The sequence below is a fragment of the Sus scrofa genome, chromosome 5, assembly GCF_054392235.1.
Source record: "Sus scrofa isolate SSC_HxYL_T2T_F1_AM1 chromosome 5, Sscrofa_HxYL_maternal_Yorkshire_Landrace_v2.0, whole genome shotgun sequence".
In the NCBI taxonomy this organism is placed as follows: domain Eukaryota; kingdom Metazoa; phylum Chordata; class Mammalia; order Artiodactyla; family Suidae; genus Sus; species Sus scrofa.
In genome coordinates this window covers 69,600,834-69,613,965 of record NC_139387.1, presented here as the reverse complement: position 1 = coordinate 69,613,965, position 13,132 = coordinate 69,600,834, and the positions used below count along the sequence as shown (strand labels likewise).

General features: G+C 41.8%; 1 protein-coding gene across 2 annotated transcripts; it reads left to right on the top strand.

Moving 5' to 3' along the window:
• The first annotated feature begins 384 nt into the window (after positions 1 to 384).
• On the top strand, positions 385 to 9,740 carry APOBEC1 (apolipoprotein B mRNA editing enzyme catalytic subunit 1). 2 transcript variants are annotated; one of them, XM_003126519.5, is made up of 5 exons: positions 385 to 782; positions 4,614 to 4,641; positions 6,628 to 7,025; positions 7,678 to 7,796; positions 8,466 to 9,740. In XM_003126519.5, exons 1-5 carry the CDS (start codon positions 767 to 769, stop codon positions 8,613 to 8,615), a joined length of 711 nt encoding a protein of 236 aa, XP_003126567.4. In that variant the 5' UTR covers positions 385 to 766; the 3' UTR covers positions 8,616 to 9,740. The 2 variants fall into 2 exon arrangements, with proteins under 2 accessions (XP_003126567.4, XP_013843857.2); XM_013988403.3 differs by having other exon boundaries at positions 624 to 782; positions 8,655 to 8,802.
• The last annotated feature ends 3,392 nt before the right edge of the window (positions 9,741 to 13,132 follow it).

The window sequence follows — 13,132 nt, the reverse complement described above, 5'->3', positions numbered from 1 at the left end:
CACCCCAGGGATCGAACGCAAGCCACAGCAGTAACAATGCTGGATTCCTAACCCCGCTGCCCACGAGGGAACCCCAGTATTCATTTTCTCAAGGAGGAAAAAAAAAAGCAGAAGTGGATTGGGGCATACCCCTAAACGTAGCTTCAAGAAGAAAGAGAAATCCCCTGAGACTTAAACACTAATTACTGACTCAGAGACTGAAGTCCTTCTGATTGTGCCTCTAACAGTGCCTCCTCTTTCCAACATAATGCGGGGCGAAGAGCAAAATAAGAGGAAGTTAGAAATAAATGACTCCTAGCTACAGGGCAAGGCTGGTGTCGTCACCAGGTAACAATGCAAACTTTCAGATCACAGGAAGCTGGCCAAATTTCTCTTGCCTTTCCTTCTCTTCTCTTCTGCCCAATAAAGAATGATGGGTCAGTCTTGCCCTCCCTTGAAGGGAAAGGGAAAAGCGCCTACATTCTGATGTTATTGGGGAAAAAATTCGAAATTTGGGTATTCTTGGGGATTATGCTACAGGATTAATTAACTGCGTCATCTGCTTTCTTACCACCCCTGTGGCCAACTTCCCTCTCTGTCTGCTACCACCTGGCTGTACAGTCTAGATACCCAGGATTGAGACTGGGCATGAGTCTCAGGCATGAGTCATCCTCTGCCCAAGCAGGTGGAAGTGGTCACACCTGAGAAACAATGTTCGGGTGTGTTCTGGCAGCAGCAGTTAGCACTATATAGAGCCCCAGAGGAAAAAGTCCAGTGACAGAGCAGCATGGCTTCTGACAGAGGTAAAACAGACGGGGGGGCCTGAAAGCTACTTACTCTTAAAAAATGCAAAACCTCTGTGTGTGTGTGGGGGGGTATGTATGTGTGTTCGACTTATGTTTGTATCCTTGAACATGTTCCAACGTTCCTATTTATTAATATATTAATGTGAGTCTTAAACAGGATTTATTATTATTGCTATTATTATTAACCCTAACTGTTATAGCCATTAATGCTTTTGATCAAATGCCACTACATCAATGCTTATGTCACCAGAAGAAAAAATTAAGTATTACAAAATGCAGCTGTTAAATACAAATTTAAGTCAGCAAAAGAAGTGATAGCACAAGGGTGTGTTCATTGAAAATGTAAGGGTCGGTTCCTTGATGTGAGAAAAATTCGTGGGACTTCCCTCTGTGGTGCCATTAATTAAGGATCCAGCTTTACCACAGATGTGGTGTAGGTCGGAGCTCAGATCGATCCCTGGCCTGACAAATTCCATATGCCGTGGGTGCGGCAAAAAAAAAAAAAAAAGAGGAAAACACTTCAGGTTGTGAAAGGGAAAGATTTTCAGATGATGTGGCATTTGACATGACTCCTAAAAGGGTCGAATTTGAACTGACAAAAAGGAGGAGATTCCAGGTTGATTGATAGAAAAATTTAAGAGAATTTACAAAGCAACGAGATCCCACTGTATAGCACTGGGAACTATGTCTACACTTATGATGGAGCATGATAATGTGAGAAAAAAGAATGTATACATATGTGTGATGGGGTCACTTGCTGTGCAGTAGAAAATTGGCAGAACACTGTAAACCAGTTATAATGGAAAAAATAAAAATAATTATAAATTAAAAAAACAGAAATACACAGAGAAAAAGAGGATTTACAAAGATTGTGTTTGGAATACAATGAATAAATTAGTTAGGCTAGAGAAGAGGTTTTGGAAATAATTTGTAGTGAGATTAGAAAGCAAATTTGAGGTAATAAGGTTTTTTGGGAATTTTTCTTTCTTTTTTTTCTTTTTTTTTTTTTTTGCCACAGAAGGTCCCATGTCAGGGATCAAACCAGAGCCACAGCATTGACAATACCAGATTCTTAACCCACTGAGGCACCAGGGAGCTCCTGAAGTGATGGTATTGAGGGCCCTGAATGCTGGGCTAGAGAAACTGAGGTTGATTTTTTGGATTTTTTTTCTTTTCCAACATGATTTATTATAGGATATTGAATACAGTTCCCTGTGTGATTCTTTTTTTTTTTTTTTTTTTTTTTTTAAATTTTATGGATGCACTCATGGCATATGGAAGTTCCCAGGGCAGGGATTGAATCTGAGTCCCACCCGTGGCAACCCCAGATCCTTAACCCACTTCGCCTGCCAGGGATTGAACTTGAGGTTTCTTCAGTAACCTGAGCCACTGCAGTCAAATTCTCAACCCGCTGCACCATGGGGGGAACTTCCCCTGATGTGGGTTTTTTTTTTTTTTTTTTCTTTTTAGAGCCAAACCTGCAGCAAATGGAAGTTCACATGCTAGGGGTTGAATTGGGGCTACAATTGATGGCCTACTCTACAGCCCCAGCGACACCAGATCTGGGCCACATCTGTCACCTACTCCAGAGCTCATGGCAACACTGGATCCTTAACCCACTGAGCAGGGCCAGGGATTGAACCTGCATCCTCATGGATACTAGTCGGGTTCATTACTGCTAAGCCACAATGGGAACTCCTGGCTTTTCTTTTTGTCTTTTGTCCTTTTAGGGCCATACCTGCAGCATGTGGAGGTTCCCAGGCTAGGGGTCTAATCGGAGCTACAGCTGTTGGCCTATATCACAGCCACAGCAATGCCACATCTGAGTCGTGTCTGCGACTTACACTACAGTTCACGGCAATGCCGGATCCTTAACCCCTGAGCAAAAGCCAGGGATCAAACCCTCAACCTCATGGTTCCTAGTTGGATTCGTTTCCACTGCGCCACGACGGGAACTCCCTGACTTTTTTGATAAAAGAAAATATTTGAAGAATTTGTGAATAGCATGGAGATGACTGATGCTGTAGACATGTTTACCTGGCACTTGATGCCGTTTTGACTGGAAGCCGAAAAGGGTGGCAGAAAGGAGGCCATCGAAAATGCTATTGCAAGAGTGTGGGCGTGATGTGACAGGACACAATACAGGTATCAGAGCTGGGTTTCAAGAAACAGTGTTTTTTCCACTGTACTTTCCCTCTATTAAAATAATCTTGTGACTGGTATTTGGGAGAAAAGACTAAAGACTTTATTTAATTGAAGTATCTGGGCAGATTCCCTGGACTTTCCCCTGAAGGGAGTTTGTTTTATCCCTCAAACCATCCCAGTTTACGTAGCAGGTGTTCTTACTGTGCTCCGCAGGGGTAGATACTGAGACTACACCTCACTTTTTCTTTCTGAAGTTCCCACTGCTGCTTCACCTCCTTCAGAGGACGTGTTCCCCATCATCAATACCCCGTTTCCCGGGGTGGTTGTGTCCATTTACACTCCCACCAGCAACATATGAGATATCCAGTCTCTCAGCATAGTATTGCTAATGTGTATATAATCTGTAATGGATGATGGTGAATTTCATTTGTTCAGCAAGTATCTATTGCTAACCAACATGTTTCAGCATTGTGATAGGGTCTGGAACAAGATATATATAATCCATATCTCACCTAATTTACAAATTGGTGTTATTCTAGGCATGGAATTAGGGATCTATAATATAGCATGATCATTAGATGCTCATCAGGAAGTACAGAATGTTACAGGGTCACACAGTTTACACCTAAGATCCTTGGAGGGGTGACTTTCCCATTGTACTTAAACATTCTTGTTGGAAACTTAAAGAGGATTACCTGGTTTGGGATTGGGCAAATAAATTGCTGCAGAGCCTTTAAAAATCTTGCTTTTCCTGATGCAATGAGCTAGTCCAATCCAATTAATCCAAGAAAGAAAGTTTTTTTTTTTAAAGTATAGTTGATTTACAACGTTGTGTTAATTTTTTCTGTACAGCAAAGTGACTTATTTATACAAATATATACATCTTTTAAAAAATATATTCCTTTCCATTATGGTTTATCCCAGGAGACTGGGTTTCGTTCCCTGTGCTATACAGTAGGAACTTGCTGTCTATCCATTCTCAATGTAATAGTTTTCATTTACTACATCCAAACTCCCAGCCCAGCGCATTCCATTCCCCTCCCCCTTGGCAACCACAAGTCTGTTCTTTGTCATGAGTCTGTTTCTGTTTTGTAGATAGGTTCATTTGTACCATATTTTAGATTCCATGTGCAAGTGATATCATACGGTGTGTGACTTTTTCTTTGTTTCTTCACTGAGTATGACAATCTCTAGTTGCATCCATGCTGCTGCAAATGGAATTATTTTGTTCTTTTGGGGGCTGAGTAATATTCCATTGCAAATATGTACCACATCTCAAAAAAGAAAAAAAAAAAATATATATATACACACCACATCTTCTTAATCCGTTCATCTGTTGATGGACATTTAGTTTGTTTCCAAGTCTTGCCTATTGTGAATAATGCTGCAATGCCCATTGGGGTGCATGTATCTCTCTGAACCATTGTTCTGTCCAGGAATATGTTGAGGAGTGGGATTGCCAGACCATGCGGTAATTCTATTTTTAATTTTCTTAGGAACTTCCATACTTTTTTCTGTAGTGGTTGCACTATACATTCCAGCCAACAGTATAGGAGGGTTTCCTTCTCCAGGAGAGAATATTTTAACTGCATTTTCTGATATGTGCTGCAGATTTAGAAGAACAGAGCATTTTTTTCTTACGAGTTCAATTGTTATTTGACTTGATCATCTCTTGGTTAACAGGTCCTTCAGCTGGAGATGCCACATCAAGGTCAGAATTATACTATCATGGTGCACAGTTAATTCAGCCAAGAATAGAATGGGTATTTAAGGGCTGGAGGACTATAGCTTTTCTTAATGTTCCTTTCCTCTTTTACCAGGCTCCATTCTTTCTGCCTTTTCCAAATCCACTCTCTATGATTATTGCTTTCTATATCTTTGCTCCTATGGCTTTGGTTTCTGTTGAAAAAAAAAAAAGAAAATCATCTTCCAGCTTTGTTCTGTGACTGTATTACCATGATTCTAATCTCTTTAAATCAATCACATGTTTTCACGGGCACTAGTGAAAAGTCTAGGGAACTCAGTTGTTACTTTGATTTCATCTTCCTATTTTATTTTATTTTATTTTATTTATTTTATTTTAATTTAATTTTTTTTTTTTTTTTGTCTTTTTAGGGCCACGTGTGTAGCGTATGGAAGTTCCCAGGCTAGGGGTCCAATTGGAACTGCAGATGCTGGCTTACACCACAGCCACAACAATGCCAGATCTGAGCTGCACCTGCAACTTATACTATAGCTTATGGCAACGCCAGATCCTGCCCACTGAGCAAGGCCAGAGATCAAACCCATATCCTCATGGATACTAGCTGGGTTCATTTCCACTGAGCCATTTCTTCCTACTTTATACTATATGCCCATGCTCTAGACATATCGTAATAACAGGGAGAATTTTGTCAGGGAATATATTATCTCATGGAGAGTGAAATGAGTGATTGACATAATAAATGAAGTGATCCTTTAGGAATGAGTAGAAAATATGAGGATTTAATAAACTTATAACCCAACCATATTGCAAAGAAGATTCTTCGGTGTAATTCTGAGTTTTCCCTGAGTCACAGCTTTGATACACAGAGCGTGTTAAATCTAAAGATGCCATTGAGGAGTTCCCGTCGTGGCTCAGTGGTTAACGAATCCAACTAGGAACCATGAGGTTGCGGGTTCGATCCCTGGCCTTGCTCAGTGGGTTAAGGATCTGGCATTGCGTGAGCTATGGTGTAGGTTGCAGACACGGCTCAGATCCCACGTTGCTGTGGCTGTGGTGTAGGCCAGCGGCTACAGCTCTGATTAGACCCCTTGCCTGGGAACCTCCATATGACTCGGGAGTGGCCCTAGAAAAAGCAAAAAGACAAAAAAATAAAAAATAAACAAACAAATAAATAAATAACTCTCTTCTCAGAGCTGTAGTAGAATCCTGTTGGCAATTTGAGGCTTCCACACCTGAAAAAAAAAATCTAGCTAGGGAGTTCCCACTGTGGTCCAGCAGGTTCAGTATCCATTGCAGGTAGCAGCTCTGGCTTGGATTCAATCCCTGGCCTGGAACTTCCATATGCCACGAATCTGGCCATGGGAAAAAAAAAAAAAAAAGAAAGTTTCCTGGAGTTCCCATCATGGCTGAGTGGAAACAAATCTGACTAGTATCCATGAGATTCAATCCCTGTCCTCGCTCAGTGGGTTAAGGATCCAGCATTGCCATAAGCTGTGTAGTAGGTGGCAGACACAGCTGGGATCTGGCGTTGTTATGGCTGTGATGTAGGCCAGCAGCTACAGTTCCATTTCACCCCCTAGCCTGGGAATCTCCATATGCCACGGGTGCAGCCCTAAAAAGACAATAAACAGGAAAAAGTTTCCTAAGAGGTCATGTTTGAGATCTGTCTGATAGAGGAGAAGATGGGAGTTGCATTGTGGCTCAGCAGGTTAAGAACCCGACTAGTATCCATGAAGATTCGAGTTTGATCCCTGGCCTCGCTCAGTGGGTTAAGGATCCAGCATTGCTGCAAACTATGGCAGATGCGGCTGGAATCCTGAATTGCTGTGGCCGTGGTGTAGGCTGGCAGCTGTAGTTCCAATTCGACTCAGATGCTGCAGGTGTGGCCCTAAAGAGAAAAAAACAATTTAAAAGGAAGAGGAGAAAATGAAGTTATTTCTAAGGTCCCTCTATTGATGCCATGACAACACGGGAGTGCTTTTTATATTTCAGAAGGAGAATTGAACCCTGGGAATTTGAAGTCTTCTTTGACCCCAGAGAACTCCGCAAAGAGACTTGTTTGCTCTATGAGCTCCAATGGGGCAGGAGCCGAGACATCTGGCGACATACAGGCAAAAACACCACCAACCATGTTGAACGCAATTTTCTAGCTAAAATCACTTCGGAAAGGCATTTTCACCCATCTGTCCACTGCTCCATCGTCTGGTTCCTGTCCTGGAGTCCCTGCTGGGAATGCTCTGAGGCAATAAGGGAATTTCTGGATCAGCACCCTAGTGTGACCCTGGTTATTTATGTAGCTCGGCTTTTCCAGCACATGGATCCACAGAACCGGCAAGGACTCAGAGACCTGGTGAACCATGGTGTGACCATCCAGATCATGGGAGCCCCAGGTGACAAAAATAACCCAGGAATCTTAAGTGTGTATGAGAGACTGGTGGTAGTGGTGCTGTGTTTCTAGGCCAGTTGACTGATTACGCCAGACTGGAAATCTCACAAATGAAAGTCCAAAATAACAGGAGGAAGGACCAGGTCTGAAATTCATAGCATGGAAACGATCAAAGATATGACGCTTTTCCCCAGTCTTGTCACTATGGTCTCTACCATCTTCAAACGAATTGCTGTGCGCCTTTTAGGGATTCTGGAAGAGTACAACCCCTCTTCAATAGCAGGCCAGGAGTTCCCGTCATGGTGCTGTGGTTAACGAATCCGACTAGGAACCATGAGGTTGCGGGTTCGATCCCTGGCTTTGCTCAGTGGGTTAAGGATCCGGCGTTGCTGTAAACTGTGGTGTAGGTCGCAGACGTGGCTTGGATCCAGCGTTGCTGTGGCTCTGGCATAGGCTGGCGGCTACAGCTCTGATTCAACCCCTAGCCTGGGAACCTCCATGTTCCGTGGGATCGGCCCTAGAAAAGGCAAAAAGACCAAAAAAAAAAAAAAAAAAGCAGATAGGCCAGAAGGCTTTATATATGGATATTATTAAGCCAGGCTCACTTTAACTTTTGGCCAAATGTGTTGAATGAACTAACATTTGTGTTTCCTTAGAGTATGATTACTGCTGGAGGAATTTTGTCAACTACCCACCTGGGAAAGAAGCTCACTGGCCAAGATTCCCCCCAGTATGGATGACGCTGTATGCCCTGGAACTCCACTGCATAATTCTAGTAAGTTACTGTAAGGGACAAAGATTCTGATGCAAAAAGAAGGATCCTTCTTCAAACTTCTTTCCTGATAACTTTGACACATACTCATCTCACCATCACTTCGCTGTGTACATTGAGGTTTGGTTATTTACCTGACTTCACTTACAAAATGTGAGAGCAAGGTGGAGTTCCCACTGTGGGGCACAGCGGTATCAATGACATCTCTGCAGGGACAGGATGCACATTTGATTCCTGGCCCAGCACAGTAGGTCAAAGGATCAGATAACTGCCACACTTGTGGCGTAGGTCACAGATGTGGCTTGGATCTGATCCCTGGCCTGGGAACTCCATATGCTTCAGGGTGGCCAAAAAATGAAAAAAAAAAAAAAAAAGAGTGAGAGCAAGATCATCTCTTTGTGGGAAATAAGTAGAAGAATAGACAAATTGGTCTGAGATATATGTGGACTCCATGGTAATTAGATTCCATCTTCATCATTATTGTTGTTACAACCCTCACTGGCTACACAGAATCACAGCTATTCTTTCCCTTATTGGTGTGTGTCAGCCTCTGGAAGGAATGTAGGTGTCCTTTTGTATTCTTTTGAAAGTAGTTCAATGGTCTTCCAACTGATGTTTTAAAATGTTTGAGGTATTCAAAAAAATATTACCCTGGCTTCTTTTTTATTCCAGAGTCTCCCTCCCTGTTTAAAGATTTCAAGAAGATGTCAGAATCAGCTGACATTTTTCAGACTTATTCTTCAAAATTGCCATTACCAAACGATTCCACCCCATATCCTTTTAGCTACAGGACTGATACAACTACCTGTGATTTACAGATGAATAGAATGATTCCTTGTGTATATACTGTTTCATGAACAGGCACTGATGACCTACTAAAAAGTGAGCCTCATTAGAATGGAGAAATTTTCAGTTTGCATTTCTGCGCACTAACAACGAATTATCTGAAAAGGAAATAAAGAAAATAATCCCCACTTACAATAGCATCGAAAACAAAAAATACTTAGGAATTAATTTAATCAAGGAGATGAAAGATCTCGTTGAAATCTATAAAGCATTGATTAAACAGATTGAAGAAGACACAAGAAAATGGAAAGCTATCCCATGGTCATGGAATGGAAGAATTAATACTGTTAAAATGTCCCTACTACCCAAAGTCATCTATCAATTCAATGTAATCCCTATCAAGATTCCAATGGCATTTTTTTTAACAGAAATTAAAAAAAATACAACCACTATGGAAAACAGTATGGAGGTACCTCAAAAAACTAAATATAGAACTACCATATGACCCGGAAATCCTACTCTTGGTCATATATCTGGACAAAACTTTCCTTGAAAAATATACATAAACCCATGTGTTCATTGCAGCACTATTCACAATAGCCAAGACAAGGAAACAACCTAAATGTCCATCGACAGATGAATAGATTAAGAAGTTGTGGTATATATACACAATGTAATATTACCCAGCCATGAAAAAGAACAAAATAATGCCATTTGCAGCACTATGGATGGAACTAGAGACTCTCATACTAAGTGAAATAAGTCAAAAAGAGAAAGACAAATACCATATGACATCACTTATAGCTGGAGTCTAATATACAGCAAAATGAACCTTTTCACAGAAAAGAAATGCATGGACTTGGAGAACAGACTTGTGGTTGCCAAGGGGGAGGGGAGGGAGTGGAATGGACTGGGAGTCTGTGGTTAATAGATGTAAACTATTGCAAGTGGAATGGATAAGCAACAAGATCCTGCTGTATAGCACAGGGAACTATATCTAGTCACTTATGATGGAGGATAATGTAAGAAAAAGTATGTATATAAATGTGTGTGCATGTGTGACTGGGTCACCTTGCTGTATAGTAGAAAATTGACAGAACACTGTAAACCAACTATAATGGAAAAAATAAAAATCACTAAAACAACAACAACAACAAAAAACCATAGGAGTTCCTGTGTGGATCAACAGGTTAAGGATTCTGTGTTGTCACTGCTGTAGCTTGGCTCACTGCTGTGGCGTGGGTTCAATCCCTGGCTTGAGAACTTCCACGTGCCACATGTGTGGCCAAAAAAACCCCTAAATTTCATATGAAACCACAAAAGACCCTGAATAGCCAAAGCAATCCTTACATATGTGAAGGAATTGAAATCATTTCCAAGAGATATCTGCACTCCCATGTTCATTTAAACACTATTTAAAGAGCCAATACATGAAAATAAACTGTGTCCAGAAAGAGATGAATGGATAAAAAAGATGTGGTGTATATTTACAAACACAGTAGAATATTACATAGTCAGAAAAAGAAAAATTTCCATTGTAAGAACACAGATGAGGAGTTCCCATCGTGGCTCAGTGATTAACAAATCCAACTAGGAACCATGAGGTTTCGGGTTCAATCCCTGGCCTCACTTAGTGGGTCAAGGATCCGGTGTTGCTGTGAGCTGTGGTGTAGGTCACAGATGTGGCTTGGAGCTCGAGTTGTTGTGGCTCTGGCATAGGCCGGAGGCTACAGCTCTGATTAGACCCCTAGCCTGGGAATCTCCGTAGGGTGCAGCTCTAAAAAGACAAAAAGATGTAAGAAAAAAAAAAAAAAAGAACATAGATGAATCTTGAGGGCATTTTGCCCTTTGAAATAAGTCAGAGAAAGACAACTCCTGAGAGTTCCTCATATGGTTAAGTGAGTTAAGAACCTGACATAGTGTCCATGAGGATGTGGGTTTGATTCCTAGCCTCACTCAGTGGGTTAAGAGTCCAGCTTTGCTCTGAGCTGTGGTGTGTAGGTCACAGACGAGGCTCGGATCCTGCATTGCTATGGCTCTGGTGAAGGCAGGTGGCTACAGCTCCGATTCAACGCCAAGCCTGGGAATTTCCTTATGCCATAGTGTGGCCCTAAAAAAAAAAAGAGAGAGAGATAAAAAAGTTGAACTCATAGTAACAGAAATGATTAGTGGTTGCCAAGGACAGGGGTGAAATTAGTCAAAGAGTACAAATTTCTGTTTTAAGATGAGTAAGTTTTGGGGATGTGATGCACAGCATGGTAATTATAGTTGATACTGTATTGTATACTTGAAATTTGAAATTTTCTAAGAGTAGATCTTAAATGTTCTTACCACACACAAAAAATGTAACTCTGTGAGGTGATGAATGGGTTAAGTCACCTCACTGTGGTAATCATTTAACACTGCATAGGCATAGCAAATCATTAAGCTGTACACACTAAACTTATACAATGTTTATGTATAAATTTATATACATATGTCAGTTAATATTCAATAATACTGGGGTGGGGGAGAAATTTTTTAAAAAGAATGCAGAAGTTCCTTTGTGGCTCAGTGGGTTAGAGACCTGACATTGTCACTGCTGTGGCTTGAGTCACCGCCAAAAAGAAAAAAGGAGTTCTCTTGCGCCTTGGCTGGTGAAGGATCCAGCTTTTTACTGCAGCAGCTTTTCTACATGCGGAGGGCGTGGCCCAAAAGGAAAATTAAAAAGAATATAGAAATTTTCACCAACAGTAGTATCAAGGACAGAAGGATAGTGTTATATACTGCTCCATCACAAATTACTCCACTACTTTGCAAGTTTCGTTTTTGTTTTTGCCATACCCATGGCATACCATTCCTGGGCCAGGGATCGAACCAGCACCACAGCAGTGTCCCTAGCCACAGCAGTGTCCCTAGCCACAGCAGTGAAAACACAAGATCCTTAACCCTCTGAGCCACCAGGGAAGTCCACTTTGCAAGCTTAAAACAACAATAAATGTTTACTTTGTCACAACTACTCTGGGTCAGGAATTCAGGAGTCGCTTATCAGTGGGTTGGTGGCTCAGGATGTCTCATGAGGTTCCAGTCAACTGTCAGCCAGGAATCCGGTCATCTCCAGGCTTGACTGAGGCTACAGAACGTACTTCCCAGGTGGCACACACATGTGGTTACAAGTGGGCGCTGGTCAGGGTTCTCAGTTTCTCACCATGTAGGTGTCTCCACAGTGCTGCTTAAATGTCCTCATGACGTGGTAGCTGGCTTCCTACAGAGCAGGCAGCCTAAAGACAGATCAAGGCCAAAACTGCCATGTCGTGGGATCATACAGAATTTCTCCTGAAGAGTCTTTGGGTCACACTGGCCATCCACAGTTCAATGGTAGGGGGACCACACAAAAACCTGAATCTCGGAGTTCCCGTTGTGGCGCAGTGGTTAATGAATCCGACTAGGAACCATGAGGTTGTGGGTTCGATCCCTGGCCTTGCTCAGTGGGTTAAGGATCCGGCGTTGCTGTGAGTTGTAGTGGAGGTTGCAGATGCGTCTGGGATCCCACGTTGCTGTGGCTCTGGTGTAGGCCGGTAGCTACAGCTCTGATTCAACCCCTAGCCTGGGAACCTCCATATGCTGCGGGAGCAGCCCGAGAAATGGCAAAAAGACAAAAAAAAAATTAAAAATAAAAAGTAAAAAAATAAACATTTTGTAAGCATTAAAGTTAACATGAGAGAGTACAAAGTACACTGTTCATATGTGAGCAAACCCCCAAATATTCATAGCTCTGTCACTGAAAACAGGATGGGTATCATTTCTGAAATGCTGGGACACAGGTTCAATCCCTAGTCCAGCACAGCAGATTAAAGATTACGGTGTTGCCGGGGCTGCAGTTTAGGTCACAACTGTGGTTCAGATCTGATCCCTGGCTTGGGAATTTCCATGTGCCTTGGGGCAGCCAAAAGGAGAAAGAAAAACAAATAAACAAACACGGTAAACTCAAATGAGTATATTGATTTGTCTGAGCCTTACATTTACACATCTATAAAATCTGGATGATTGTGGCTTAAGGAAAAGGAAAACTGAAGCCAGAAGCATCTATTTCTCTCTATTGCATTAGTTATCTCCTGTTGGATAAAAAAATCACTCCCAAACCTATCGGCTTATTCAAGACATATTTGTTATCTCACAGTTTCTGAGTCAGGTATTTGGGAGGGGCTGAGCAGGGTGGGTCTTGCTCTGGGGGTTTCGGTCACATGATAGGCCTCTTCATAGGTTTCCTAGATATCATTATAACATGGTAGCTAATTGCAGCACAGATATCAGGTATTTGCTTAAAAGTTCATGATACTTCTCTAAAAGAATGTATTATGTTTTTATACAATAATAATACGTAATATTAATTTCCTATTGGAGGAGAAACTGGGTGGTTAGAGATATTGCAGACTTAATACTCTATTCTTTTTGGTTTCTTTTTTGTTTGTTTAGGGCCACACCTGTGGCATGTGGAAGTTCCCAGGCTAGGGGTCAAATAGGAGCTGCAGCTGCTGGCCTACACCACAGCTCACGGCAATGCCAGATCCTTA